Source organism: Lagenorhynchus albirostris, chromosome 3, assembly GCF_949774975.1.
Source record: "Lagenorhynchus albirostris chromosome 3, mLagAlb1.1, whole genome shotgun sequence".
NCBI classification, from domain to species: domain Eukaryota; kingdom Metazoa; phylum Chordata; class Mammalia; order Artiodactyla; family Delphinidae; genus Lagenorhynchus; species Lagenorhynchus albirostris.
Genome location: NC_083097.1, coordinates 29,459,783 through 29,480,907, shown reverse-complemented (window position 1 = coordinate 29,480,907; position 21,125 = coordinate 29,459,783). Strand labels below are relative to the sequence as shown.

The 21,125-nt window shown below is 35.3% G+C and overlaps 1 protein-coding gene across 2 annotated transcripts in view; it reads left to right on the top strand.

Annotated features, from left to right (window-relative positions):
• LMBRD2 (LMBR1 domain containing 2) overlaps nt 1–21,125 on the top strand; it is a 56,001-nt gene that overhangs the window by 20,922 nt on the left and 13,954 nt on the right. For both annotated transcript variants that reach the window (XM_060146965.1, XM_060146964.1), the window contains exons 8-16: nt 1,608–1,682; nt 4,356–4,469; nt 4,835–5,018; nt 8,120–8,301; nt 8,861–8,994; nt 10,377–10,482; nt 11,145–11,242; nt 14,125–14,228; nt 15,449–15,495. In XM_060146965.1, the coding sequence (XP_060002948.1) occupies nt 1,608–1,682; nt 4,356–4,469; nt 4,835–5,018; nt 8,120–8,301; nt 8,861–8,994; nt 10,377–10,482; nt 11,145–11,242; nt 14,125–14,228; nt 15,449–15,495 (1,044 nt within the window). The remainder of the gene's footprint in view (nt 1–1,607; nt 1,683–4,355; nt 4,470–4,834; nt 5,019–8,119; nt 8,302–8,860; nt 8,995–10,376; nt 10,483–11,144; nt 11,243–14,124; nt 14,229–15,448; nt 15,496–21,125) is intronic.

Genomic DNA, 21,125 nt, shown 5'->3' with positions numbered 1-21,125 from the left:
CTCAAAATGAAATGTTATTAAGGCCTTCTGGAATACTTTGCTCTTACTCTACAGCCTGATCAAGCACAGCGCAGACCCTTGCTCTCCTTTCCCGTTAGTCACTGGAGTTTCTTTTCCTGAAACTCCTTGTTCACTTCTGCTTGGAGGCCTTGGTACATGCTGTCCCTCTGTCTGGAATATTCTTGCTCCTCCCTTTGATCAGCTGACTCCTATCCTCAGTTTAGCTTTTTATCTCAGTTTAAGTAATCGGTTCATCAGAAAGTCTTCCACACTAGATTATACAGCAGTTTTCACACCATTTCTATTTGAATAATGTCTGTTTTCTTCACTAAGCTAAGCTCTTTGACAGGAGCAGTGTCTGTTGGTACAGATTATTCATGGGGTCTGCATATTTTAAATTTTGATGGTTATTGCTAAATTATCTTCCAAATAGATTACATCACATTTTACTGTGTATAGGGAGGCCTTTTCCCCCGCAATCTTACCTCATTATATAAGAGCAGTTTTTTATAATTTTACAAGAAAACTGTCCTCGTTTTAAAAAGTTGTAGTTTTTTTTAGTGGGATTGAACATCTTTTCAGATATTTATTGGCCAATTGCATTTCTTCTGTATCTTCCCATTTTTCTTTTGATTTTTAAGAGCTCTCCATATATTAAGGATAGTGATTTTTTTTCCATATACGTTATACTTTTTCACAACTTTTTCTATATGCCCTATGGTTTCCCTGCCCCCCAGTTTTACATCTCTTAAGGCCATCCTCTGCTCTATAATCAGACTGTTATTTTTAATATCCTGGTTGGTTCACTCTTGCCTCCCAGCCTTTGAACATGCTGTTTCTTCTTCCTAGAACAGTGGTTCCAACCTTCTCAAAAATTTCATTTATATTATAGAATATCGTGATTCTTTTAGAACTACTGATTCTAAAGATTCCCTTCTCTAACCCCTTTATTTCTTTCATATGCATTGAATTGTTGATTTAATTATCTCATCACCACACTGCAATCTTAGTGAAAGACTTATAACACCATGTCTTCCCACTCCACCCTCCAGTATGGATTGTGGTGACCTTGCACCTAGCACAGTGCTGGCACATAGTGAACTCTTAACTTTAAAAATGTGGGATGCATCATTAGTTGTGACTGCTGTAAAGTACTCTCTCATTGGAAAGGAGCAGGTGCTTTGTGACATTTTTAGCCTGTTCTGCTTCCTCTGGTTTCTCTGCTGTATTTTAGGTAATGAGATAATTGAACTTGAGGAGCAAGATGGAGAAATGCAGTCCTGTTCTTTTAGAATCTCAATTTGCCTGATCCTTCATGACTTTTTATAATGTTTATTCATCTCTGTGTACCAAGTAAGCAAATGGTAAGGCAGTAAATGTAGAAAGTTATAAAAAGTGTGAGGGTATAGATATAGCTGTTCTATAATTTTGTGTTTTTATTTGTGTTCTTAAGAGTTTTTATTCAGAGAATAGAACTTTATTATATGCTGAGTAATTTGGGTTGGAACTAAACTTGTGAGAATATATATAGTACCTAGAGCATCCTGATTTGAAACATCTAATCTACAGAAATGGAAATATTTTTACTTCTCTTACTGTTTTCATAGGAAGTTCGTAAAGTGAATGAGAGCATCAAGTATAACCACCCACTGAGAAAATGTGTTGACACAATACTTAAAAAGGTAATTAAATAATATTCTCATCTATTTTCTTTTGAAATGTAAATTTACATACTATATTATAATAAAAGCATCAGAAAAGTATGCAAACATCCTGTGATTGAAGTCTTCCAACTCCTTTCCATTTTCATGACAATATTAACCATAAACCCATAGTAATTTGTACATAGAATTTGTTAGTTTGTTACTATAGGTTTAACATTATTTATTGGCAGTATTTTCCATTGAAATGTGGCTATAGAGGTTATGTTACATAATGTAAAATGATTGCCGTGACACAGTGATGGAGATGGACCTTTATAGGTTGTAAAAGTGTCATTAAGGGCTTCCCTGGTGGCACAGTGGTTGAGAGTCCGCCTCCCGATGCAGGGGACACAGGTTAGTGCCCTGGTCCAGGAAGATCCCACGTGCCGCGGAGCGGCTGGGCCCGTGAGCCATGGCCGCTGAGCCTGCGTGTCCGGAGCCTGTGCTCCGCAACGGGAGAGGCCACAACAGTGAGAGGCCCACGTACCAAAAAAAAAAAAAAGTGTCATGAAATGTGGTCATTTCAGTGTATTTCCTATAAGGAAATAAATTAGGTCCTCAATAATCACATTTAATCAGCTTTGTACATGGTATTTTACAATATATTTCATAAAATGATGACATTATGAGATATTTAATACAGATATTTAATAAGAAACCATACAATTAAGGTTTTGATGCATTAGTATTGGATTAGAGGTATTCATATACTTCCGAAAATGATTATTCCAGAAATGAGTTCCCCAATTGTCTTCTCTGCAACCACAGAGCCCCTGAACTATTCCTTTTCTTGTATTTAGTTTATTTTTAAAGACTTGTATGTAAGCCTTTATTATTTTATTGAGGTAACATTGATTTATAACATTATATGAGTTTTGTGTGTACATTATATTTCTACTTCTAGATACCCTATACCATCCTTATCACCAAAAATTTATTTTCCATCAGTCACCATACAGTGGATCCCCTTTACCCATTTCACCCTAACCCCCACTACTACTCTGTTCTCTGTATCTACATGTTTGTTTTTATTTGGTTTGGTTTATTCATTTATTTTCTTTTTGTTTGTCTATCAGCTTTTTATATTTCCCATATGAGTTGAATCCTATGGTATTTGTCTTCATCTGACTTATTTCACTTAGCATAATACCCTCAAGGTCCATCCATGTTGTTACAGATGACAAGACTTTATCTTTTTTAATGGCTGAGTAGTATTCCCCTGTGTGTGTGTGTGTGTGTGTGTGTGTGTGTGTGTGTGTGTGTGTGTGTATATCACATCTTCTTTATCCATTCATTCACTGATGGGCACTTAGATTGTTTATCTTGGCTATTGTAAATAATGCTGCAGTGAACATGGGGGTGCAGATATCCTTTAGGATTAGTATTTTCATATTCTTTGGATAAATTCCCAGAGGCAGGATAGCTAGATCATACAGTAGTTGTAGTCTTTTTTTTTTTTTTTTTTTTTCGGTACGTGGGCCTCTCACTGCTGTGGCCTCTCCCGTTGCAGAGCACAGGCTCCAGATGCGCAGGCTCAGCGGCCATGGCTCACGGGCCCAGCCGCTCCGTGGCATGTGGGATCTTCCCGGACCGGGGCATGAACCCATGTCCCCTGCATTGGCAGGCGGACTCTCAACCACTGCGCCACCAGGGCAGCCCCGTAGTCTTAATTTTTTGAGGACTCTCCATACTGTTTTCCATAGCGGCTGCACCAATTTACATTCCCACCAGTAGTGTATGAGGGTTCTGTGTTCTCCACATCTTCACCAACACTTGTTATTTCTTGTCGTTTTGATAATAGCCATTCTGACAGGTATGAGGTGATAATCTCATTGTGGTTTTGATTTGCATTTCTTGAATAATTAGTGATGTTGAACATCTTTTCATGCACTTGTTGGCCACCTGTATGTCTTCTTTGGAAAATATCTATTCGGTTCCCCTGCCCATTTTTCAGTCAAGTTGTTTGTTCATTGTTGAGTTGTATGAGTTCTTTATATATTTTGGATGTTAACCTCCTATTGGATATATCATTTGTAAATATATTCTCTCCTTTGGTAGGTTGTCTTTTCATTTTATTGATGGTTTCCTTTGCTGTGCAGAAGCTTTTTAGTTTGTTATAATCACATTTGTCTATTTTTGCTTTTGCTTCCCTTGCCTGAGGAGACATATCTAGAAAGATATTGCTAAGACCAATGTCAGAGAGCATCCTGCCTATATTTTCTTCTGGGATTTTTATGGTTTCATGTCTTACAGTCAAGTCTTTAATCCATTTTGGGTTGATTTTTATGTATGGTATGCAATAGTGGTTTAGTTTCCTTTTTTTGCATATGGCTGTCCAGTTCTTTTCCTATATTTTAAATCTGTTATACTAATTATTAGCTAGTGCTCCTTTTGGTTAAGATGATAGTCATGAGAATCAATTCTCTACATTTCTCTTATATTTGCTACCTTTTGAGATCTATTCAGGGAGGTTAACCAACTTGCCCACGTTCATAGAGGTAATAAATGACTAATAGTGGTGTAGACGACTTCAAATCTGGCAGATGTTTGCAAGAAAATTAGATATGCTCAAGAATGAAAGATTTTTAATAAAAATAAAATTTTAATCTTTTTTGCAAATAAAATTTCTAAAAATCTACTCGTTCCTTGTAGTGCCCTGTAGAGTATCAGGAAAAAATGGGTAGGAACATGGATGATTACGAAGATTTTGATGAAAAACATAATACCTATCCAAGTGAAAAGAGTCTGGTAAAACTACATAAACAGGTAACTTTATATAGCCTTTTTACATTCTGATGATTTTAGTTAGATTTGTAATTACTGCCCACAAAAAAGGAAGTTTGAGTGAATGTGTATCAGAAACTTCCTTTGATCCTGTCCTTATCATTATTCTTTGAAGTGTTTTAACTTTGTTTTTCTCGACATGGTTACTGTTGGAATTTGGGGAGGGAGAACTATTCACTAAGCATGAGTGTTATATGTATTATAGAATATTAACATCCTTGACTCCACCCAGTAAATGCCACGACCCCTTTCCTGTTGTTGTGACAACCAAAACATGCTCCTTAGTGGGGAGTTGAATCACTGTTGGATCAGAACACTGACAGGTATACCCCCGCTCTCTTTGTTAGGTGATTTATTCAGTTCAGAGACACCGTCGAACTCAAGTACAATGGCAGATTCTTTTGGAACAAGCATTTTATCTAGAAGATGTAGCAAAAAATGAAACTAGTGCTACTTGTCAGTTTGTTCATACCTTTCAATCGCCGGAGCCAGAAAATAGATTTATTCAGTATTTTTATAATCCTACAGTTGGTATGTAATTTGATGTACATTTCAAAGTTTAATGCTGATAATTTTTCTGATGAAAAGTGTATATTTTCACCAATGCAAAGTTAAATTATAATTGTGTTATTTGACTTATGCCATATGGTAATACTATGTATTTGATAAACCTCCCCCAAAAAACTATTTTACTTGTCATATAACATATAAACTATTAGCTTCCACTCTTTCTTCACAGATAACCAAAATTCTATGCAAAAATATATGCAATACATCAAGCATATCTTGTATACATAATATATACTTAAAACAATTAGAATTTTAAGCAGTTTTATATCATAAGCGTGGATCTCTTCTTTAGTCTTGACATACTACTAAAATGTTCCCCTAAGATGTCCTCTTTGATTACTTACATTTATTAGTCTATATACAAAACCTACATTCAATAGTCATAATTATTTTATTCTCCTTTATGATTATTTATGACACTTTCTTCAAATGTTATCAAATTTAGTATGAAGAACTTAATGAAAATATCAAAGTGTCACAGTATTAGAACTTCTGTTTACCTTATTTATTCAAATAAACTGTTAAGTTCACTTGATTTTATTTTACATGTTTGGTCTTGAGTATGAAAACATAATGGCCATAACACATGTCTCAATGAAGATCTTTTTTTTTAATTAAATAAAGGAATGATGTGATACTTGTTTTCATTCATTCAACAAACATTTGAGCCTATATATGCTGTGAATTGTTGGGTGCTTGGTATATCAGTGAACAAAAAAGACAAAAATTCCTGCCCTTGCAGAGTGAGAAAAACAGGCAATATATACATAAAGGTATGAACAGGATGCTGAGTAGGTAGTTGGCTGTAGATATTGGAGTTCAAGGAAGAAGTCTGCTCTGCAAATATAAATTAGGGTATCGTTAATGTATAGGTGGGCCATGGGTTAGGATAAAGTCAGTGAAGAAGTAATGGGATAGAGAAAAGAGAAAATCTGAGGACCAAGCCTGAGGTACTGCCAATTTAGACATCAAGTTGATGCGGAGGAACCAGCAGAAAAGACTAGAAAAAGAATGGCCAGTGAGATAGGAGGAAAACCAGGAGAGTGAAATGTTTTGAGAAAAAAGGTTGTATAAAGTACCTTTTCAAATGTTTCAGATAGGTAGATTATTATGAATATTAAGACTTGACAATGAGATTTCAGAGGAATGAAGTGGGGGGAAGGGTAAAAAAGCCTGATCGAAATTTGAAAGAAAAACGGGGGAAGGCAGTTAGAGACACAATAGAAAACTCTCAAAATGTTTTCTTTATAAAAGGGAATAAAGAGGGAGTAGCTGAAGGAGAGTGGTAGGGTCAAGAGAAATTATTGCATGTAATTTGCAAATGACACCTTCGAGGAAATATGTTGAGACAGAAGAGAATGGCTGGGACAATGTACATTTACAGGCGAGATGAAAAGGGAAATAGTGAATAGTGAGGAGAAAGACCTTAGTTTAGGAGGTAAAGCACAAATATACTTGAGCAGATGTGAAAAGATGTAGTGGCGGGCACTTGGGGAGGTTCTGTTCTTCCAGCTTCTGTTTTCTCAGTGAAATGCTGAGAGTAATTATAGGGCAAGAATTTTGGAAATTTGAGGAAAGAAGGCGCAAAATAGTTGCTTAGGGAGAGTAGGCATGGGAGAAGATTGGTGAATTATAGTACGCTAGCCAAGCAGTGCTCAGGGTCCACTTGAAGCTATTGATTAAGAATTAAAGTGAGATAAGTCAGAAGAGTTGCGTGTCTTACTCTTGCAATGTGCAGTTCCATGGGTGCAGGCTCAGGGTAGCCAAGGAGTTGAATCTAACCAGAGCGTGGTTTAGCTTAGCAAGTACAGGGAAGCAAGAGAGGCCACGAGAATTGGGATATTGGAGAGTGATTATCCTCAAAGACTATGGAACCTGAGCTGGGTAAAGAAAGTAATAAGGACATCAGGTTAAGTGGCAAGAAAAATGTGGTAGAATAAATGGACTGTCAGGGTAAAGTCAGTCAGTGGAGGTGGAATAGTAGATGAAGGTGTTGCTTGGGGACAGGGATCCTATTCTTTAATGAGATTATAAGGGTTGGAGTTATCGGTAATAAAAGATTTAAAGGATGAGTAGTTGAGGTAAGTTGGAGGACAGGCTCATTGGAGGAGAGTAGGTCGAGGAAGTGAAAGACCAGGGTATTGAAAGGAGGATCACCTGTGTGGATATTGAAATCACCAGGAACTATCCTGTGAGTAGGGTTGAAAAGATTTAGAGTGAGCCAGGAGCTCAACTCTTCAATGAATGAAGTATAACCTTTTCAATTTTGTGAGTTTTCTTCTTTTTTTTTTAACTTTTTTTTTTTTTTGCCTAAAGTCAGACTTAACAAAAAGTTGCCAGAATAATACAAAGAATTCCCATACGCCCTTCACCCAGATTCCTTAAATGTTAACATTTTACCTTATTCATTTGCTTTATCTTTTTCTATCTGTATACATATTTTTCCTTTATCTTTTCAGAGTTAAATCCAGACATGATAACCTCTTTACCTCTCAGTGTTTCAGTGTGTATTTTCTAAGAATAAAGATGTTTTTGTACATAACCAAGTACAATGTGATCAAAATAAAGAAATTAGCATTGATACAGTACAGTTATCTACAGACCTTGTTCAGATTTTGCTAATTGTCTCAATAATATTCTTTGTAAAAAAATCCCAGATCGTGCATTGCATTCAGTTGTCATGTCTCCTTAGTCTCCTTTAATCTGGAACGATTTCTGTGTCTCTGTTATTATTTTATGACATTAATGTTTTGGAGAGTACAGGTCAGTTTTTTATTGAATGTCCCTGAATTTGAGTTTGATGTTTCCTCATAATCAGATGCAGGTTCTACATTTTTGGCAGGAATACCTCAGCAATGATGTGTTCTTATCAGAGCATGAGGCACATAATATCAGTTTGTCCCATTACTGCTATTCATTTGCTTAGGATGGTGTCTGCCTGGTTCCACCACTGTTTTTCTCTTTGCAATTACGTATCTTGTATTGGAGGTATTTTGAAACACTGTAAATACGCTGTTACTCCTTTATGGTTTTCCTAATCATTTTTTTCTTTTATCTTCCAGAGTGGTACTGGGAATGTCTTTTGCGACCGTGGTTTTATAGGGTACTTGCTGTGGTGTTGTCCATCTTCTCCGTGATTGTTGTGTGGTCAGAGTGCACATTCTTTAGCACTACACCTGTCTTATCCCTCTTTGCAGTCTTCATACAGCTGGCCGAAAAAACATACAATTATATTTATATCGAGGTCAGTTTATTTTATATGGGTCGTAAATAAATGTCAGCCATAGTATAATCCTTAACTGTTGTATCTTTTCTCCATATATTTCTTCTAGTAATAATGAAAGCAGTGAAGTTTCCCACAGTGTTATTATTCACACTTCCAAAAATGAGCTTCATCATTTTACCCAGAATATAAAAACTAAGAACTGTATTTGAGGAGAGATGAAAAGATGCAAAATAGTACAAAGTACTTCTATGAGAATGCTTTGATCCTCTTTATGCCAGTGAAGCTACATAACTTATAGTCTTCATGTGAAGAGTTGCCAAGGGAATGGGAGAACAGGCTCACTTCAGGAGGTAGCTTTGAAACTTATGGATAGGATGTGGGACTGATTAAGATGTAAATTTTTTTTCATAATTTCATTTTATGAAAAAATGAAATTAGGAGGTTAAAAATTTATACTGTTACTGTGTATAAATATTAGAATGTCAATAAATGTTAGCTGGAATTCAAAGATAATGCTTGTGATAGTATATAAGTATTGAAGTCTGTTAGTCTGAAACTGGGTTCTTTGTTTTCTTAGATTGCTTGCTTCCTCTCCATCTTCTTCCTCAGTATCTGTGTTTATTCTACTGTGTTCAGGATTCGTGTATTTAACTATTATTACCTGGCTTCACATCACCAGACTGATGCTTACAGCCTTCTTTTCAGTGGCATGTAAGTAGATTGTGTGTAGAAACAAGGGAAATGTCTCCATTACATGTATTCTTATGGATCTCTCTTTTATTTCTTTTTGTTTATGGGTCTTCACTAACACCTGTATTTCTATGAGCTAATTGATTAGGTTTAAGTATTAATTAGGTGCTTGTTGATGGCTAGCTAAATCCTCCTTGAAGTTTAGGGTTAAAATGGGTATGCTAGATTAGGAAGGAAAAGAAAGACATAGTGAGCCTGGATTTACCAATTAGAGGGTCAATAAATAGGTTAGTAATAAGAAGAACATTTGAGAGTTTAGAGACTAAGTCAGACCTAGAAAGTGTTCTGAGGTTCAGTGGCCTCAAACTGAATTGTGGAGGACCAAGAACACCAAAAGAATAATTCTTGCTGAGAGATTTAGTAGAAGTTTAGAGAGATGGTTCCAGCTTGGGCTAGGTTGCACAATCTACTATTTGTCCGTACTGTTAACTTAGTTATATTAGGTTTTTAGGGCTGGACTTTGGGAACTTCAAGAGGAATCAATATCTGAGGCATCTCTAAGACTTTTTTTTACCTTTTTTTCCCCAATAATTATAGACTCAAAGGGAGTTGCAAATATAATACAAAGAGTCCTAGTAACCTTCACTCAGCTTCCCCCAGTGGAGACATTTTATATTGCTGTTGTACAGACACACTACTGTTAACTAGACCACAGACCTTATTAATTTTCAGTATTTTTTTTCCTTTATTCGTGTGTGTGTGTGTGTGTGTGTGTGTGTGTGTAGATTCCCGTAACCACCACCACAATCAAGATACAGAACTATTCTATCACCACAAAAGAACTCATATTACCTCTTTCTATTCACACCCTCTCTTCATTTTTGTCTTCTTCTACTCTCCAACTCTGTAGTTCTGTAAGGTTCTCTTTTTATCTGGTCAAAACTGAGCTCCAACTATTATTTATACCTGTAATTGTCAGAGTTGACATACTTTGATAAAACTTCAGATCTTTTACGTGCTGAGTACAATTCACCTGAGGATGTTACTGTCCTCGTCACGCTATTGAGACAGATTTAGATTACACAGATGGTAGGCGTGGAACAGGCACATACAGAGGCACTCTGCAAATTCTTGGGATAGAGCAGTGGCAAACACCAGCGAAGGAGATAACCTGCGGCTGGAGTTTTGCCTTGTAGGTGTTGATGTTTTTAAGGAAGATGTGATTAATAGGATTTTCAGAATGTCTCAAAAGTAAGGGCAGTTTGTATTAAGAATTAAAAATACAAATGGATGAGAATAATAGTTACAATGATCTGAAATGTTCTTAATGTATTTCAACATAATATATAATATATCTTCCTGCTTTAATTTTTATATATTGTGTTTATTAATACTTACTACAGGTTATTTTGCCGTTTGACACCTCCTTTATGTCTTAATTTTTTGGGTTTGACCCATATGGATTCATCCATCTCTCACCAGAATACACAGCCAACTGCTTATACATCTGTAAGTATTGTCAAAAAAGAGTTCTTTAGATTCATTAGCTATATAGGGTGCTATTATTGTGAAATTTCTTTTTACTGCTGGCGGAAAAGTTCTGTTGCATTATTAGGATCTTTTTAAAAATTACTAAAACTTTCTTTTACAGATTGTATATGTAATTACTAATGACTGAATAAAAGTGATATTGCTATATCTTATTATAAAAAATTAATTTTTGGTTCATATAGGTTGTCCAGCTGAGCAATATCAATAGACCTGACCTATAATAATATTAACCTTTATGTTTATGATCTTAATGTATTTGATGATTTTCAGTAGTATTTATAAAATATTAATATTTGGGGGAGAAAAATCTTGATAAATAAGCAAATTAAGATATAATAGACATATAACATTGTATTAGTTTATGGTGTACAACATAATTGGTATATGTATATATTGTGAAATAATTATCATAATAAGTTTAGTTACCATTCATCACCTCACAGTTACAATTTCTTTCCTCTTGTGGTGAGAACTTAAAAATCAGTCTATTTAGTGCTTCATTTCTACTTTTTTGAAAACTCTGAATTAATTGATATAAATGGTTATGGGTGAATTTTCTAATGATGAAAAAGAATGAAAGATATAGAACTGTACTGATTTAATTTTTTCTTGCTCCTCAGATTATGGGTTCCATGAAAGTTTTATCCTTTATTGCAGATGGGTTCTATATATATTATCCTATGTTGGTGGTAATTCTCTGCATTGCTACTTACTTTAGGTAAGAAACAACATTCCTTATTTTCCACATATGCTTAGCCTGATCTGGATAACTTTTCTCCTTAAAGCTCTTTTAAATATTCACTGATTGGGTTCTGGTTGTTTGTTTTATTGTGACTTTGTGGGTGCTGGGCATAGTTTAAAGGGGTCGCTTGAGTGACTGGGTCAGGTTCTCCCTCCAAAGATATTTTCAAGAAAAGAGAGAGAGTTATTCTGTTACACATATTTAGTCTACAGAGTGATAGGATTAATTACAGAATGTTAACTCTGAGTCCTGGCCTGTGGTACTGGCAGCCAGTGTAGCTTATGAAGCACCCCCATACCCAGCTTGTATCCAGAAACATATATTAGTCTTAGGGCTTTCCCCACAATCATTTTTGGGTTTCTAGATATTTCAGATCATAGCCAGAACAGAGGGTCAGGTGAGGAACAGTTGAAATCAGACAGTACGTGTAAGGCAGGAAAGTACATGGGCTGCTCTTTTTATAGGATCAGAAAAAGTGGTAGAACCTTGGCAGAGATCAGACTCAAAAGGAGTTAAAAGACAGGTGTGCTTGGCTTCTAGCCCCCTGTCTTCCCTACTTCCACATGTTAGGTGCCCACATCCTGTACTCTGCCTACCCTCTTCACTGCTTAAGTGCTCCATGACACACCAAAAATGCCCCTTAAAAAAAAATTTTATTGATAATAAGTTTCATCCAACCACTTTTCATTTAAATCTTTCAGTACCATTATATAGTTATTGTAAATAATGTACATTATTGTACTGATATTCTAACACTAGGATATTGAGTAAACAGAAAAGTTTTTTTTGAAATAAATTCTCCATTGAATTTTGTAAAACATATATATTTTACCTTCTCATAAGTAAAGGAACTAAAGGATTATAATTTAAAATAAAACAGTTAATTTGAACTGACAAAAAAATCTAATATTTTCAATTTTTTTCCATAAGGTAGAAAAGACAGAGGTTTATACTATGAAAATGATGTATTAAAGGAAGAGACCAATCATCCTTTGGATATCCAAAATTAAATTTTTATTATATGCTTATTCATTTTAACAGTTTATAAACTACAAATGGAACATTAAGAGCTTGTGATGTATAAATCATATCTTCTCATGTTAGTATTTATGTTGGTAAGATTAGCATCTCTTCTTATCTTATTAGATTGTTATACTGATCGAGGAATAGATGGGTGGGATAGTGCCTTGTCAACTATAAAATCTTAAACAAATGTAAGGAACTATGTCTAAAAGGAAAATTGTTGAACTTAAAAATAATTCCTTAAAAGTGTTGTTTTAGAGTAATTAAGATAAATTTTGAGTGCCCGTTTGTCTTTAAGAGAAAAAATGGTCATATTCCTCAATTTTCAAATTATAAAAATACTCTATTATAGGAGTATATGAAGCAATGCCTTGCTGACATTTCAATGGTAACTTGACTTTATAGGTCAATTTTCTTTTGAAATGCTGCTATAATTAGTCTAATTCCCATATTACTAGCACACAGCCGTACCCAGAGCTAATATTCAGACTTAACTGCCTAGAGAATATAAAGCTGTATCCTGACACTTTAGACAAAGCTAAGACCTTCCCAGAGACAATGATCTCATCCTGGAGTATAGTATTCCCACAAGAACATGAAGATGGTAAGGGAATATTTAAAGTCACGGAATTAGCATGACCATCTACCTGAAACCCTAGTTTTACTTACCGTTAAGTCATACAGAGCATTCCTTATATAATAAAGCAAGCAGATAATTTATGAATTAGCCAGATTTTTACACATCACTAATGTAAAATGGGAGATCTTCACTTTTTTTAAATTGCTCCGCTGTTTTCTCTTCCTCCTAACATACACACACACGTACTTCTTCTCCCTTTCTCCTTCTTCCTCTCTCCCCCTTGCTCCATGTATGGTGTTGAGGGCATATGTGAGGGCATTAGCCTGCTGTGCCCCCCTTTGCCTGGCAAAGCAATAAAGCTATTCTTCTCTACCTCAAAAGAAAAAAAAAAAAGGAAATCAATGAAAACGTTTGAGAACTAAGGTAATAAAAAGAGCTTGGTCTTTGTTTTGTCTTGGATTTAAATCCTCAGGTCTAAAATTTATTAATTGATCTTTAGCAAGGTTTTTAACCCCTTGTACCTCTGTTTCCTTATCTGTAAAGTGTTATTTATCTCTTAGAATTATAATAAGAATTAAATAAGAGTATCTGTAAATAGTCTGATGTATAACAGGAGTTTAACAAATATTAATCCTTCCTTCCTTGCGTGCCATATTTTCAGAGTATTTCTGTCCTGTACAACAGTAAGGTTTAAAGTAAATAGTAAATAAGATATAAAATGATAACCCCCAGATAAGCTATAGTAATGAATTCTGAGTTTATAGTAACACCTATTTAAATAGAATTGAGTAGTTCTCAGGATAAAAAAAACATGAAAATCAATTTGCATAACTAAGACTTTCTAAGCCAGAATATTCTGCACTTGTAAATACTGGTTGTGTTTGTGTATTTTCAGTATTAATATAGCTGTTTGAATATAAGAAAAGAATAAATTGCTTTTGTATTATAGCCATTGTTTAGCATCCTGCTATAGTAATCTTCTGAAGGTATGCTAGTGGCCTAACTTAATTTGTGTCTGTAAGAAATATGGCTTTGGTGCATACCCTAGTCAGTGGAGTACTGGGCATATAAGCTTCTTAGAAAGGGAAATAAGTACTTCTTAAAGAAAGACAAATGTAGCTCTAGGTAACTTGACATGATAACTAGTAATAAACCATAGGCTTCTGTGGGGTGCAGATACTAAAGAACAATTAACTTATCTAAACGTTTACAGTGTGAAATAATGCTTATCTTTTTGAAAATCGACTTTTATTAGCTTGGGAACTCGTTGTTTGAATCTACTTGGTTTCCAGCAGTTCATGGGAGATAACGATATGACATCAGACTTAGTTGATGAAGGAAAAGAATTAATCAGACGAGGTAAGATTTGTCTTTTAAAATGAATGAAGGGAAAGTGCTAAGACTGAGAATATAAAATTAATGTTTGTATGATTTGAAATTTTTAATCTATCTTAAGAAATTACAAATTAATATGTTTTAGCTAAAATTCTACAGAAAACTTTCATAGCAAAAATAATTCAAAAATATAAATGATTGTTTCATCTGTCTTTAAGAAATTCTGCAGAGGATTTAATAATTAATATGTCTGCAACTAAATAACGCCCTTGTTTGGTGTTGGAGTCATTTTCCTGTTTGCTTTGAAATAGATTTGCCAAGTTAAATACAGTTAGAAAACTCATTAATTTAAAGAATCATCATTAAAAACAAGGTAAAGAATCATCATTAGTTTAATGCTGCATAGGAAATCATTCAAGCCAAGGCTGGTTTTTAGAATGTGGTAATCATTAACAACCTGTTAGAATACATGGCACTCTGTTAGAATCTAATCTCAAAACTGAGTGTATCAAATTTCCTGATGTTTAAGTGATGGTAGAATAGGAGGAAAAAGAAAAACAAAACTTGAGTTTTGGGACATTGGTTCTTAGACATTCTCCCTACTTGGGTCTGGGGTTTTTGTGTGATCTTATTTAAATGTAAGCCAAAATGTACTGTGGCTCTAAAATAGGCCAGCGTAGCCTTCACATGCTCTCATAGGAAGGTGGTATCTAGTTAATGTAATAGTTCTGCTGCTTTTTGCATTAATTAGACTTCATCTGGAGTATCATATCCAGTCCTGGGTAAGATTTTCAAGAGTAAGACTGATAAGTCAGAAGGAGTCTAGGACAGCCAGAATGAGTCTGTAGGGCATATCTTATGGAAAAGAACCACTGCTGAGTATATAGCCAGAAGAGAGTAATGGAAAAGACTCTTATGCAGAAAGAAGTATGAACTTAATTTAGAAGACAAGACATAAAGAAAAAGGAGAAGTTGCAGAGAAACAAATTTCAAGTCACCATGGGGAAGTTCTTCCCCACTAAAGCTATTTAGGCAGAGCCTAAAGGGCCATCTCCAACAAAAGTAGAGAAAGTATTCTCTGTGGAGTTAGGTGAACTCTCCAGTTCTTTCCAACAATAACCTATTACCTTTGACTTTGTAGTAATTTAAAGGAAATTGGTCATAGCCTGATACCTTTACTTCAGTTACTCTACATCTAATTAAACCATGTTATACCAAATTTGAGACCACTTTTCTGTCTCTAGAGAAGAGAAAAAGGCAACGGCAAGAAGAAGGTGAAAGTCGACGAAGAGTAAGTACCATACTTATTAAATTTCTGTAACCTAAAGATTAATGTGAAATATCATAAGAATCTTACTGATTTAGAATAATTGGCTAAAAACAGTGGGAAAAAGACATAGGATATACTTTTACAGAAAAGCAGTTTTAATAGTTTCAGATGTACATGTAGGTATCCTGTCAGACCTGTTCTAAAAAGTCATTAGTAATAAATTACTTCATGTCCAACATCTAGCAGTTTCTTGCCTAGAGTAGGTGCTCAGTAAATATTCATTGGATGAGTGAATAAATTCATGCAATCTTGCTATTAAAATGATTTTGATTGCTTGACAATTATGCTTTTTTTGTAATATGACATTAATTTTATTCCTCTTTAATTTTTCCTTAGTCCTTCGTTTCCTGAGGCAAACTAACTTCCTAGAGAATTGAAAAGGCAAAAAATGAGAAAAATCTAGTCACAGTTACCACAGGTTTTCAACATCTGAGTGTGTCCATTACCAGAGAAGTGAAGACTCAGGAGACATGATAGTTGTCTTTGTGTATTTTAGTGTATGTTATGTAAAGGGAGACTTGGTCTTTATTTCAGAAGGCATAACTAGAACAAAAGAGCAGAAGTGACTGGAAATAGAGTTCACCTTTTTGTGAAAATTTCCACAGTTTACCAAAATGGCAGTGAGATCATCACACATAGAAATTTCCGTGTCTTCTAGTAAGAGGGCCAAATGGTATCTGGCACGGTTATTTTAAAATGAAACCCTGCACTGCATGGGAGGCTTAATTAGGGCCTCTAAAGTTCCTTTCAATTCTACGAATTTAATGAGTAGAAGCCCAGTTAATAAGGTTTTAGTGCACTTAAGACACAATGCCACATGAGTCATTACCTAATTATGTTTGTATACAACTCTAATTTTGCTATCAGAAATGACTTTTCAGGTCTCTCTGATTTGTACTTTATTTGGGTGAGAGAAAATTTTATTAACATCTCATTAATTACTATGAGTTATCATAACTCTTACATGGTCAAGGTAACCTTATTGTAGTTGTAAAATTATTTTGACATTTTAGATAGAATTCAATAACTTAAAAGAATCATAGCTAGCAAAAATGTCTATAAATATCTTCATTCAAGTTAAGTTTGGCAACTATTAAAAGCATTTAGAAATAAGAGAAGTAGTTAGAAATAAGAGAAGTAGTTATCTATACTTTCCTATTTTTTTTTTACATCTTTATTGGAGTATAATTGCTTTACAATGGTGTGTTAGTTTCTGCTTTATAACAAAGTGAATCAGTTATACATATACATATGTTCCCATATCTCTTCCCTCTTGTGTCTCCCTCTCTCCCACCCTCCCTATCCCACCCCTCCAGGCAGTCACAAAGCACCCAGCTGATCTCCCTGTGCTATGCGGCTGCTTCCCACTAGCTAGCTATTTTACGTTTGTTAGTGTATATATGTCCATGCCACTCTCTCACTGTCACAGCTTACCCTTCCCCCTCCCCATATCCTCAAGTCCATTCTCTAGTAGGTCTGTGTCTTTATTCCTGTCTTACCCCTGGGTTCTTCATGACATCTTTTTTTCTTAGATTCCATATATATGTGTTAGCATACGGTATTTGTCTTTCTCTTTCTGACTTACTTCACTCTGTATGACAGACTCTAGGTCCATCCACCTCATTACAAATAGCTCAATTTCATTTCTTTTTATGGCTGAGTAATATTCCATTGTATATATGTGCCACATCTTCTTTATCCATTCATCCGATGATGGACACTTAGGTTGCTTCCATCTCCTGGCTATTGTAAATAGAGCTGCAATGAACATTTTGGTATATGACTTTTTGAATTATGGTTTTCTCAGGGTATATGCCCAGTAGTGGGATTGCTGGGTCATATGGTAGTTCTATTTGTAGTTTTTTAAGGAACCTCCACACTGTTCTCCATAGTGGCTGTACCAATTCACATTCCCACCAGCAGTGCAAGAGTGTTCCCTTTTCTCCACACCCTCTCCAGCATTGATTGTTTCTAGATTTTTTGATGATGGCCATTCAGACTGGTGTGAAATGATATCTCATTATAGTTTTGATTTGCATTTCTCTAATGATTAATGATGTTGAGCATTCTTTCATGTGTTTGCTGGCAGTCTGTATATCTTCTTTGGAGAAATGTCTACTTGGGTCTTCTGCCCATTTTTGGATTGGGGTGTTTGTTTTTTTGTTATTGAGCTGCATGAGCTGCTTGTAAATTTTGGAGATTAATCCTTTGTCAGTTGCTTCATTTGCAAATATTTTCTCCCATTCTGAGGGTTGTCTTTTGGTCTTGTTTATGGTTTCCTTTGCTGTGCAACAGCTTTGCAGTTTCATTAGGTCCCATTTGTTTATTTTTGTTTTTATTTCCATTTCTCTAGGAGGTGGGTCACAAAGGATCTTGCTGTGATTTATGTCATAGAGTGTTCTGCCTATGTTTTCCTCTAAGAGTTTGATAGTTTCTGGCCTTACATTTAGGTCTTTAATCCATTTTGAGCTTATTTTTGTGTATGGTGTTAGGGAGTCATCTAATCTACTTTTACATGTAGCTGTCCAGTTTTCCCAGCACCACTTATTGAAGAAGCTATCCTTTCTCCACTGTACATTCCTGCCTCCTTTATCAAAGGTAAGGTGACCATATGTGCGTGGGTTTATCTCTGGGATTTCTATCCTGTTCCATTGATCTATATTTCTGTTTTTGTGCCAGTACCATACTGTCTTGACTACTGTAGCTTTGTAGTGTGGTCTGAAGTCAGGGAGCCTGATTCCTCCAGCTCCGTTTTTCGTTCTCAAGATTGCTTTGGCTATTCGGGGTCTTTTGTGTTTCTATAGAAATTGTGAAATTTTTTGTTCTAGTTCTGTGAAAAATGCCAGTGGTAGTTTGATAGGGATTGCATTGAATCTGCAGATTGCATTGGGTAGTAGAGTCATCTTCACAATGTTGATTCTTCCAATCCAAGAACATGGTATATGTCTCCATCTATTTCTATCATCGTTAATTTCTTTCATCAGTGTCTTATAATTTTCTGCATACAGGTCTTTTGTCTCCTTAGGTAGGTTTATTCCTAGATATTTTATTCTTTTTGTTGCAATGGTAAATGGGAGTGTTTTCTTGATTTCACTTTCAGATTTTTCATCATTAGTGTATAGGAATGCCAGAGATTTCTGTGCATTAATTTTGTATCCTGCTACATTACCAAATTCATTGATTAGCTCTAGTAGTTTTCTGGTAGCATCTTTAGGATTCTCTATGTATAGTATCATGTCATCTGCAAACAGTGACAGCTTTACTTCTTCTTTTCCTATTTGGATTCCTTTTATTTCCTTTTCTTCTCTGATTGCTGTGGCTAAAACTTCCAAAACTATGTTGAATAAGAGTGGTGAGAGTGGGCAACCTTGTCTTGTTCCTGATCTTAGTGGAAATGCTTTCAGTTTTTTGCCATTGAGGACGATGTTGGCTGTGGGATTGTCATATATCGCCTTTATTATGTTGAGGAAACTTCCCTCTATGCCTACTTTCTGGAGTGTTTTTATCATAAATGGGTGTCGAATTTTGTCCAAAGCTTTCTCTGCATCTATTGAGATGACCATATGGTTTTTCTCCTTCAATTTGTTTATATGGTGTATCACATTGATTGATTCGCGTATATTGAAGAATCCTTGTATTCCTGGAATAAACCCCACTTGATCATGGCGTGTGATCCTTTCAATGTGCTGTTGTATTCTGTTTGCTAGTATTTTGTTGAGGATTTTTGCATCTATGTTTATCAGTGATATTGACCTGTAGTTTTCTTTCTTTGTGACATCCTTGTCTGGTTTTGGTATCAGGGTGATGGTGGCCTCGTAGAATGAGTTTGGCACTGTTCCTCCCTCTGCTATATTTTGGAAGAGTTTGAGAAGGACAGGTGTTAGCTCTTTTCTAAATATTTGATAGGATTCGCCTGGGAAGCCATCTGGTCCTAGGGTTTTGTTTGTTGGAAGATTTGTAATCACAGTTGCAATTTCAGTGCTTCTGATTGGTCTGTTCATATTTTCTATTTCTTCCTGATTCAGTCTTGGCAGGTTGTGCATTTCTAAAAATTTGTCCATTTCTTCCAGGTTGTCCATTTTATTGGCATAGAGTTGCTTGTAGTAATCTCTCATGATCTTTTGTATTTCTGCAGTGTCAGTTGTTACTTCTCCTTTTTCATTTCTAATTCTATTGATTTGAGTCTTCTCCCTTTTTTCTTGATGAGTCTGGCTAATGGTTTATCAGTTTTGTTTATCTTCTCAAAGAACCAGCTTTTAGCTTTATTGAGATTTGCTATCGTTTCCTTCATTTCTTTTTCATTTATTTCTGATCTGATCTTTATGATTTCTTTCCTTCTGCTAACTTTGGGGTTTTTTTGTTCTTCTTTCTCTAATTGCTTTAGGTGCAAGGTTAGGTTGTTTATTTGAGATATTTCCTGTTTCTTAAGGTAGGATTGTAATGCTATAAACTTCCCTCTTAGAACTGCTTTTGCTGCATCCCATAGGTTTTGGGTCGTCGTGTCTCCACTGTCATTTTTTTCTGGGTATTTTTTGATTTCCTCTTTGATTTCTTCAGTGATCACTTCGTTATTAAGTAGTGTATTGTTTAACCTCCATGTGTTTGTATTTTTTACAGATCTTTTCCTGTAATTGATATCTAGTCTCATAGCGTTGTGGTCGGAAAAGATACTTGATACAATTTCAATTTTCTTAAATTTACCAGGGCTTGATTTGTGACCCAAGATATGATCTATCCTGGAGAATGTTCCATGAGCACTTGAGAAAAATGTGTATTCTGTTGTTTTTGGATGGAATGTCCTATAAATATCAATTAGGTCCATCTTGTTTAATGTATCATTTAAAGCTTGTGTTTCCTTATTTATTTTCATTTTGGATGATCAGTCCATTGGTGAAAGTGGGGTGTTAAAGTCCCCTACTATGAATGTGTTACTGTCGATTTCCCCTATTATGGCTGTTAGTATTTGCCTTATGTATTGAGGTGCTCGTATGTTAGGTGCATAAATCTTTACAATTGTTATATCTTCTTCTTGGATCGATCCCTTGATCATTATGTAGTGTCCTTCTTTGTCTCTTGTAATAGTCTTTATTTTAAAGTCTATTTTGTCTGATATGAGTATTGCTACTCCAGCTTTCTTTTGATTTCCATTTGCATGGAGTATCTTTTTCCATCCCCTCACTTTCAGTCTGTATGTGTCTCTAGGTCTGAAGTGGGTCTCTTTTAGACAGCATATATATGGGTCTTGTTTTCGTATCCATTCAGCCAGTCTGTGTCTTTTGGTGGGAGCATTTAATCCATTTACATTTAAGGTAATTATCGATATGTATGTTCCTATTCCCATTTTCTTAATTGTTTTGGGTTTATTATTGTAGGTCTTTTCCTTCTCTTGTGTTTCCTGCCTAGAGAAGGTCCTTTAGCCTTTGTTGTAAAGCTGGTTTGGTGGTGCTGAACTCTCTCAGTTTTTGCTTGTCTGTGAAGATTTTAATTTCTCCATCTAATCTGAATGAGATCCTTGCTGGGTAGAGTAATCTTGGTTGTAGGTTTTTCTCCTTCATCACTTTAAATATGTCCTGCCAGTCCCTTCTGGCTTG